Genomic DNA, 9,853 nt, shown 5'->3' on the forward strand with positions numbered 1-9,853 from the left:
GTGCCTACTCTGCTTTTGGCCCTGAAAGAACAGGGAGTTCCTGCCTACATGCCCTACCTTCTTTTTGAGGTGGGAATGTGAATACAAACCTAACAAAGTCTTGCAATGAAGACGCCCTCCAGGCACCGGGGCACATTTTATGAGGAACCATGCAACAGAGCCGCTCTTGTTGCTGGGCTGCCTCCGAGGGCAATCTGGCCTAGATCAGCAATCAGGGCCTTCAGATGGTTCTGCCCAGAAAAAGCATCAGAGGCCAGGCTGATCCACATCCCAGAGGCTTCAAATTACAGGACCCAAGGTGGAGCTGATGGATGTATCCAGCTCCTTACAATGCAGCTCGGGCAGTGTCAACACACCCACCTAAAAACACAATACCCCCTAGAGGGAAAGAGCTACCCCCAAATCCTTTCTCTGCAGAAAAACTCTGTTTGAAGTCTTAAAAGTAAAGAAAATGAAAGACAACATCCAGACAAGGAGAAGTGTCTGCACGGAGAGTTCAGAATCTGCCACTTAGGAAATGCTGCCAGAGCCCCTGGCAGGTGCAAAGAGGGCAAAGAGGGAATCCATTCACCACAATGCAGAGTCCTACAGGCTTTCATTTACCTGGCTTTTTCACTCTCTAGGACATCCACCGAAGCCTGCAATTCTGAATTTTGCTGAGCCACTTCTTCCCAGCGATTCCTTTCCCTCTTCAAGGACTCCACATGCACTTGCAGCTCCTTGTTCAGATTTTCTGCCTCCTCCAGGATCTTCTGGACGTGCTCAACCTCCGACAGCTTCTGCCTGGACTCTTCCTGGGCCTCCCTCACCTCTTGCTGGGCTCTCTGGACAGTCGTTTCCCGGGACTCTCGGGAGGCTGCCAGCTGAGATGTCAACTCTCCCACCTCCAGTCAAAGGGAACAAAGCAGTCAGGGGCTGCAGCCACAGCTTGTCACTGTCAGCCACAGCACAGGCTGAGAGGAAAGGCAAAGGACAACTTTCCATTTCTCCCTGTCCTGAGAGCACCAGATTCACACTGGATATGGACAACTTGTTTCAGTCTCTAAGTGGCCCACCACCAAGGGCACCTGAAAAAGCACCTCCCAAACCAAGGCTGGCAAGGAGAGGCCAGCAGGAATCCATGCTGATGGTTGCTGGCCAACAGCCCAGAGGACTAGCCCAGCTGTCCAGAGCAGCAGCTGAGATTCAGCAGAGCACTGTGTGTCCTACAGAGCAGCTGCCATGGAGCCCCCAGAGCCCGAGACAGCCCCAGGGATCACCCCACCAGCTGCTGCTCTGCCATGGAAAAGCAAGAAGGCCACAGACCCCTCGCTGCATGGCTGCCATGCCAGTGCTGTTTCACTCACCTGCTTTTGTAGAGCCTCCCTCTGCTCAAGGAGCAGATTCATTTCCTCTTTGAGGCCGTGTAGCTCTTCCTTGTGCCTCCTCTGCACTGCCTGGACTTCACTGCGAGCTTCCTGCAGCTCAGCTTGCAGATTTGCCTTGATGGTCTGGCAACAAAATGCAGAGCAACTTCCTGGGACCTACCCTCAGGCTCAGCTTGTTCCACGTGCTGCCTCAAAATCCCATTCCTTCAGCTGCTTCTTTTGGCTTCTCTAGCCAGCTCTGCTTCCACTGCAAGCCTTCCTTCCTGGGGCTGAGCTCTGGAGCTTACCAGGCTCTGTGCTCCCAGGGCCTGAAGCAGCCCTTGCCTCCTCAGTCCCAGGAGCTGCCTTTTGTGCCCTTGTCCCTGCCCTGCCCTCTGTTGCCTGCCTACTCACACTTACCTGCCCCTTCTCTTGCAGCTCTTTCACCTCCTGCCTGAGCTGCTGGACCTGCTGGTGGGCTCGGCTGAGCTCTCCCTGAGTCTGGAGCAGTGCCTCTGATAAAGCACTCTTCTCCTTCTGCTCTTCCAGCAGCACCTGCACCGAAGGAAAGAGCAGAGGGCTTCACACTTCTCCTGCAGCATCCGTGTAGCAGAGGCAAAGACTGATGGGCTCACGTGCTCTCACAGCACTCGGCTGCTGCTCCCCTGGGCCACTGCCTGCCCCGGGGCCAACACAGCTTCCCAGGAAGTGACTTAAAACACAGCCCAGAAGACATCTCTGGGTTACTGTTCAGAAATACTCCAGGCAAGTCTTTAAAAAGATTTTTCTCTTGTCAGTGTTGCTGCTGCACCCCCCTCCCCCCCCGTTTCCACATAAGAAAAGAGCTACAAACTCACTTTAGCTGTGAACACCTACCAGTACACACCAAAAGGGGAGCGGAAAGAGAACAGCGAAGGTACCCTGAGGTACATCTTAGAACAACAGAGCACAAGAGCAGCACAAAGATCTCAGCTGATAGCTGATGTTTCTGCCTGGCTTCCTATGAGAGGGCTCATTGCTGGTCCCAAAGACAGCCCCGTTCAGCTTTCACCTCCCCCAGTTCAATGTAGAAGACACGGAGGGCATGCTCCACACAGCCCCATGTCCTGCCATCTCCCACAGCTCCAGCCTTGCAAAAAATCACACCAGTTCTCCTCTCTCAGTCATTACCTGTCGCTTGGCATTTTCAAATCTCCTTAGTTCTTCTTGTTGGGCCAGCAGGGTGGCATCTTTCTGCCTCATCTCAAACAGCACCTTCTTGTGCTCCTGCTCTCTCTCTGCCTTCTCTTTTTCCCATTGCTCCAGCGTCTCCTGCATCTCTGCACGGTGCCTTTCGCGCTCACTTGCCTGAGGAGGGGAGGAGAAATTTGCAAGATGAAGTCCCAGGCAAGCTCCCTGCTGAAAAAGGTGAAGCTTCATCCCTCCCACAACCCCCAACCGGAAAAGACAACAGCACTCCAGAAACCGTGTCCTGTCATGGAATTCAAAAGGAGGCTCAGCAGGTGCAAGAATCACAGACTCGTGGAATCTCTTCTGTTGGCAAAGACCTTCCCAAGCGTCGAGTCCAAGTGCTCAGAAAAGGAGGTGTCACCTTCCCTTCCCTGACACCCCAGTCACAAGGACTGAAGGACCAGGGACAAGGGGCCTGTTCCCTTTGCTTCCAGCCCAAAGCTAATCCCTCTGTCCACCATGGAAGCACAGCAAGAAAGGAACCGAGTTCCCACGCCTGCAGCCAGCAGCACTGTTGGCATCTGCTCCATGCCGGCAAGTGCTCCACGCTGGCATCTGCTCCGTGGCAGGTGGGACTCAGGGACAATCCTGCCCTGGGCTGCCACGCTTTGGGTGGGCACTGCCCAACCTGCTCTGGAACTCCTCTTACGCCCTCACTGAAGCTGTGGCTGCATTTACTGTCCCAGCACCATCCTGGGGGCTCTCAGGCACCTCCAAGTCCAAGCTGCTGCCTCTGCTGCCCGGCCCAGCAGCGGGAGGCCTTGGCAGAGGATTGCTGCCCTTTCACACCCTCAGGCTCTGCTTGTGCTAAACCAACCCACAGGGCTGGCTTGGACACTCCAGAAGTGTACTGTCCCCTACCAGGTCTTGCAGGAGCTTCTTTATTTCCAGTTGCTGAGCAGTTCCCTGAAGCCTGAGGCTTTTGTGATGCTGCTGCTCTGCCTGCAGGAGCTGTTGAGCTGTGTCTTCCCGTTCCTGCCTCCTGAGAGATCTCTCTGCTTCCAGCTCATCTTGCAGGCACTTCACTTCTCCTACAAACACGACCAACAGCAAGAGTCAGAGTCTTTACTGACTTTACTGACCTCAGGCCCTTTCAGTGCCACCAGCCCCACCACTTCTCAGAAGCTCTGTGGACAGAGGCAGCTTTACAGGGTGCTTAGTTCTCTAGGCAGGGGCAGCACCACAAACAAAGCACACGAGGTTCTCACCTTCTATCACCTCCTTGGCCTGTGTGACTGTGAGCACTTGAGCCTCCAGATGGTTCCTGGTGGTCTCCAGCTGAGATATCTGCTGCTGAGCAGCACTCAGCCTGGATTCCAGGCTCTCCTTTGCTGACCTATGAGTTGCACATACGGAGAGACATGAGTTGCTTGCTCCAGACACCCACAGCCGGGTATTCCAGGACAACGTGGCTCAAGATCCCCACACCTGAGTATGGGAAATGGGCCACGTGGAAACTCGCCCAGGCAAGGCACATTTGTGCCATCTCAACAGCAGAGCAGGGCCCTCTGAGGGACTGCCCAGGCCTTCCCTATGGCCTGGCACAGCACAGACAGCCCAGCCCAACTTGGCCTCAACAGCCAAACCTTCAGTTGCTGATCCTGATCTATGACACTGGCTAGCTGTGTCCAAACAGGCTGGGGCGACGAGCAAAAGCCCAGCCTCTGCTCACAGCCCTTCTCTCATCAGCACTTCCAAGCTTCTCTGCAGGGGGACACAACAGACTCTTGTCCTTGCTGACTGCTGACTTTTTAATGCTCTTGATAATGGACATAAAGGTCCATCATCTTCCAGACACCCTGTATTTATGTGGCTTCAGAACTACTTTGCGTGACACAGTAAAATCTCATGGTCATCTCATAGCAGCACTTGTAAAAAATCAGGCCACCCTTTTGTCTGAAGAACAACTACCTGAATGCAGAGACTGCAGTTTAAACTCTTGCAAGGTCATGGAGTAGACTTGCCACCTTTATTTTAGTGTTGCGGGGCAAGCAGGCAGTAGCCCGAGGCACTTGTCCTTCTTTACAGAGTGAGAGGGACCATCCAAAGGGAGGTTGGCAGGTTTGGCAGCTGGGTGCCCATCAACAATCAGCAAGAATCCCCAGAGGCTGTTGAGAATTCCAAAGAGCTTTCCCTGCTGCTCTCCAGCCAGCTCTAGGGCCTGTCCCACACTTCTCAAGAGTGTGCTTGGAAGCAGAAAGCCCTCAAGATTTTCAGCAGGAGCCTCTGGCTTCCCCCTGAATGGCAGTGTGCTACCCCCAACGTGCCAAGGTCGGAGCCTGGAATGCTGAAGACGAAGCTTCAGTTCTGAAGATCAGGATCATGTCAAGCTACTTGCTAAGGAATGAGGGACGTTCAATGCCCAGAAGAAGAAACCAAAGCCAAGAGAAACCTGAGGTTTCACTCAGCATCTGCATGGTTTACCTACTACTCAGTTCAGGGCTGGGTGGATTGCTTTGGACTTCCCACAGGAGTGTGCTCGGCAGCACAAACAGGAGCCCAAGGCTCACGAGAGCTTTGCTGGCTTTAGGTGTCAGAAAAAGAACCTTCACATTGTGGCATATTTTTGTTCTTGGGACTCTTCCATATTCTGTCCATGGAATGTAAATAGATCTGAAAAGGTTCTGCTCCCTGCCTTTACCTGGTCTCCTCCAGCTGCCTGGAAAGGTCTTGTTGGAGCCACTCCATGGCTGCCAGTCGGCCCTCAAGGTCAGCCTTCTGGCCCAGCAGCTCCTGCTCTCGGCACACCTGGGCCAGTGCGTGCCCTTGGCCAGAGGATTCCGGGCCCAGCTGCTCCAGAGAGCAGCTCGATGAATCTTGCTCCTGGGAAACCTGGAAGTGGGACAAGGTACAGCTCGAGCCCTTCCTCGGGAGGCCTGTGCAGAGCCAGCCAGTGGCACCTCGCAGGCAGCCAGAGGACAAGGAGCACCTGTGCTCTGGGCTCAAAGTTTCACAGCATCTGCCCTATGCAGCTCTGATAGCCGGGGCTGCCAAAAGCCTCTGGCACTGTTACCTTGGAAGTGCTGTGTCAGGCCCTGCTGGCTTGCCTGGGACCAGACAGCTCCTTCCCAACAAACATCCCCACTCCAAACTCCGTGTTGTCACCCAAAAATACTGCATCTTCTGCAACTGCCACTTGGGAAACAAAATTATTATCTGGATGTATTTCATTGCTGGACATTTTCAGGAAGATTTGTGAAAACAAATTTGCTTGCTGAATCAAGGGGAAATATACAGGATTTCCCCCTGCCACATCAAAACTCTCGTCTAAGTTTCTCCTCCTCACATATTCTACGCAGCTCTCTGCAAGGAGAGGATGCCTCGCCTGGAAATGGCTCTTGTGCTGAGCAGACATTTTGTGACTTGTGGACGCCTGCCTGATGTGGCCAAATCAGAACGTCTGCTGTGCATTTGCCCAACCTATCACATTCCCCAGAACTGAGACTGTCTGACAGAGACCATCAGAAACAAAGCCTTCTCTTGCAGCTATCCTGTAACACCCAATCTAAACCTCCTCTGGCACACCTTGGGGCTGTTTCCTCTTGTCCTGTCCCTTGTTCCCTGGGAGCAGAGCCTGACCCTCACCTGGCTGCAGCTTCCTGTCACAGAGAGCTGTAGAAGGCAAGAAGGTGCCCCCTGAGCCTCCTTTTCTCCAGGCTGAGCCCCCCCAGCTCCCTCAGCTGCTCCTGGTCACACCTGTGCTCCAGACCCTTCCCCAGCTCCGATCCCCGTTTTAGAGGCTCTGTGGCTGCCCAAAGCAACACATTTTGCAGAAGCATGCAACACTTTGCTGATGAACACGCATATCCCTGGCTCATAAACGCATGTGCCGTCTTGAGCCAGGTGTGCACAGCAGTGTGCCCGTCTTCTCCTGCCAGCAACAGCATCTGGGCTGATCTGGCTGCCACAACTCCCCCTCCCACAGGTGCTGCCGAGCAATAAGGTGTTCAGAGCCGTGCTAACATCATCCCTCTCCTGCTGCAGCAGATCCCTCTGAAGCTGCAATTCCTCCAATGACTGCCTCTTGACTTCCAGCTCGCTCTGCAACAATGGGTCTTCTCCCTCGAGTGCAGCCAAGTCCTCCAATGTAGAAGAAGGGGCAAGACGAGTTTTCAAGGGAAAAGCAGTCTCATTTCCAAAACCAACCTCCATCCTGTCCTGCTGCTCTGCCTGTTCGGCCTGGGCTGATGCTTCCTTCCGCTGCTTGGTGTTCTTCAGATGCAGACACAAGGCTCCTGTCTCCGGGATTCCAGTGCATTGCAGCAGCATTTCCCTGGACTTCTCAAGGTTTGCACAGTCACTGCAGAGACAAGGCTCAGTCAGAAGAATCAAGAGGCCTGAAGAGTCAGCAATGCCATTTTCAGCTCTCCAGGATGGAGCTGGGGGCAGTGGGCTAAGGAAGACCTTGCTCTTTCCCTCCCAGGAAAATCCTCCAGAGGCTGCCTTCTTTCAGTGAGAAGCTATGGCTGGGCAGGGGCACTTAAAGAACAGAATTCAGGGAAGCAGCACGGCGAGAAGGAGTCTCCTATTGCAACATGGCTCTGCAGCTCCCAGACAGCCTTGGGAGTCACAGAAGAGCATGGAAAAACCAGACAGGACGATGCTCGAGGGCCACACTGAGGACTACACATGGTAGGCAGGTGACTTCTTCACCAGGGACTCCTCTGAACTCCCTGGCCTGGAAGCAGATTGTTTCTGGAATGCAGGAGGAGGAGGAGGAGGAGGAGGAAAGACTCACCTACTGATTTCTTCTAGCAGAGAGTCTATCAGCTGGCAGCGGCTTCTGATCCTCTGAGTTCTCTCCTCCATTTGATCAAAATGCCGCTGCATGCGCCCCCAGTTCTCTGTAGCTTCCCGAACCAATTCAAAAGGATGCTGTTCATCAGTGGATGTCAGAGTTGAGAGGATGTTCCCAGGATTGTCGGTGCAGATGATGGAATTGGCCATGCTGTCACTGTCGCCTACCAGCGCCTGAAAGCCCACATCCAGCTGTTAGTCAGGTGTTCTGTTCCCATTCCAAAGCAGCACTGAGATACCTCTTTTCTGATCCCACAAGAACCAGCATCCATTCATGGAGAACCAGTTTCAAAATGCCAGCCAGCTCAGCACACTTTACTCACCTCAGGGGCTCCGGAGGAACGTCCCTGCTGAGAAAGCCCTCGAGCTCCCTGCAAGAGCACGGGGAAGAGCACACTCAGACTGCATGGCTGCCCCTGAGGCAGTCGCCTCTGAGTGCCTCCCAGCCTGTCCCAGAGCACAGCAATTCCAGCTGAGCTCTTCCTCCCCTCCTTGGGAATATTTTCAGCCCAGTAGTTTGACAGCAGCAGAAATGAACATGCTGGAAGGTGTTTCATCACTTCTAAGAGCACCAGAAGGGGAGTTGCCCAGAGCCCCAGCCAGTCTGGCCTTGAACACTCCCAGGGATCCAGGGGCAGCCACAGCTTCTCTGGGAAACCTCAAGCCTGGGTGCCAGGGCCTCAGCACCCTCAGAGGGCAGAACTCCCTCCCAATATCCCATCCATCCCTGCCCTGTCTTGGTGGGAAGCTTTTGTCATTTGTCCTGTCCCTGCAGGCCACTGGCTTAAGTCCATCTCCAGCTCTCATGCAGCCCTTTCATGCATTGGAAGGGGCTCTAAGGTCACCCTGGAACCTTCTCCAGGCTGGACAACCCCAACTCTTGCATCCTTTTCCCTTGCCACTGGTGCTCCAGCCCTTGGAGCATCTTCCTATCATGCTTGTGACCTCCTCTGGGCCACTAGGGATCATTTCAGAGATGTCTGGGAGAAACTCATTCTGGACTCTGGGAAGCACTGAGGCTGTGCTGTAATTTGGGTGAGGGGAAGGCAATGAAAAGCTGCTCCCTTGTTTGTGCCCACAGCCTCCAGTGGGACAAGGATGGAGGAGGAGATGTGGCTGTGCTCTGGGATGGCCAGGAGCCACCCATTCCCTCCCACACCTGTCCCCACAGCGAGCACCAAAGCTGCTGCCAGCTCCGGAACAGCCAACTGTTAATCCCTTGCTATTGCCAAAGGGAACTGTTCCCCGAGGCCCAGCCCAGGCCCTCCCAGGTCCCTGCTGGGCTTGGCACAAGGAGAGCAGTGGCTTTCTCACTCACCCGCCGGGTCTCCATCCTCCCCTTGGCACGAGCAGAGAGTAAACAGCAATGCCCAAAGGCCCTTGGACTTAGCAGGGTCTAAACCCCAATATCCAAAGGCCCTTGGCCTTTGTAGGGTCTAAACCCCAATATCCAAAGGCTCTTGGCCTTTGCAGGGTCAATAGCACACAATCCACGTGCCCTTGGCCTTTGCAAAGTCCAAGCCCCAAAGCTCATGAGCTGTTGACAGCTCCAGGGTCCAAACCCCAATAGCCAGGAGCTGTTGGTTGTCGCCAGGGTCTAAGCCCCAACATTCCATGGCCTTTGTGACAGTTCTCGGGCTCCAACCCCCAACATTCCATGGCCTTTGTGACAGTTGTCAGGCTCCAACTCCCAACATTCCACAGCCTTTGCGATGGTTACCAGGGTCCATAGCCCAGCATTCCAGGGGCTCTTGGAGAGGCCCTCCCTGGCTCTCCCCCCATCCCATCTTCCTGCTGGTCCTGGTGTTAAAAGCAGGCGAACTGGAGCCAAGACATTTTAAAAGGCCTGGGCCTGTTTATTAAAAACAAAGACAACTGAAGACGAGGCCCCAGGATAAGCCCAGGGCCTCAGGGGCAAGTCAGAGATCCAAGTAACTCTGTGCTACACAGGGAGTTTCTGTGGATACTAGTTCTGCAGAAAGACCCGGGTGCTCGGCACCCAGGGGTTTTTAAAGTCTCTGAAAGGTGCAAGACTGGTGCACTTTTGATCCACTTGTTGATTGGTCCACCTCCTGGTAGCTGGTTGCTCCATAAGACAGCGCATTCCTGGCCAATCATCCTGGAATTCTGAGGCACTATTGGCTGGTTAGTCTCCCAGTCATAGGTTGAGTTGCTGACATCGCTCCATGATGTAACCCGTCTAGAAGATTCTTGCCTTGACACCTTTTCCGACCCCTCTTTTCCGTGATTGACAGCTATGCACGCACACTTGACCGACAATACCTTTAACTTTGTAACTTACTACATCAATTCCAACAATTAATTATATTAATTAGCAATTCATTACAACTCATTAAAACGATGAACTATTATTAAGCCGGCCTATTAAAACAAATTTATTTATACCACTGGCACGGGCCCTGCCTCCCCCGTGTCCCCAGAGCCCTGTTGGGCAGCTGGGCAGGGACCTGGCTCATAAC

The 9,853-nt window shown here is 53.9% G+C and overlaps 1 protein-coding gene across 1 annotated transcript; it reads right to left on the minus strand.

Moving 5' to 3' along the window:
* Positions 1-3,383: 3,383 nt before the first annotated feature.
* LOC137466685 (centrosome-associated protein CEP250-like) lies at positions 3,384-8,706 on the minus strand. Its single transcript, XM_068178376.1, has 7 exons — positions 8,692-8,706; positions 7,697-7,744; positions 7,319-7,547; positions 6,723-6,913; positions 5,218-5,408; positions 3,785-3,912; positions 3,384-3,607 (listed from the first exon to the last, which is right to left on the minus strand). Exons 1-7 carry the CDS (start codon positions 8,704-8,706, stop codon positions 3,384-3,386), a joined length of 1,026 nt encoding a protein of 341 aa, XP_068034477.1.
* Positions 8,707-9,853: the final 1,147 nt, after the last annotated feature.

The sequence above is a fragment of the Anomalospiza imberbis genome, unplaced genomic scaffold, assembly GCF_031753505.1.
Source record: "Anomalospiza imberbis isolate Cuckoo-Finch-1a 21T00152 unplaced genomic scaffold, ASM3175350v1 scaffold_396, whole genome shotgun sequence".
NCBI classification, from domain to species: domain Eukaryota; kingdom Metazoa; phylum Chordata; class Aves; order Passeriformes; family Viduidae; genus Anomalospiza; species Anomalospiza imberbis.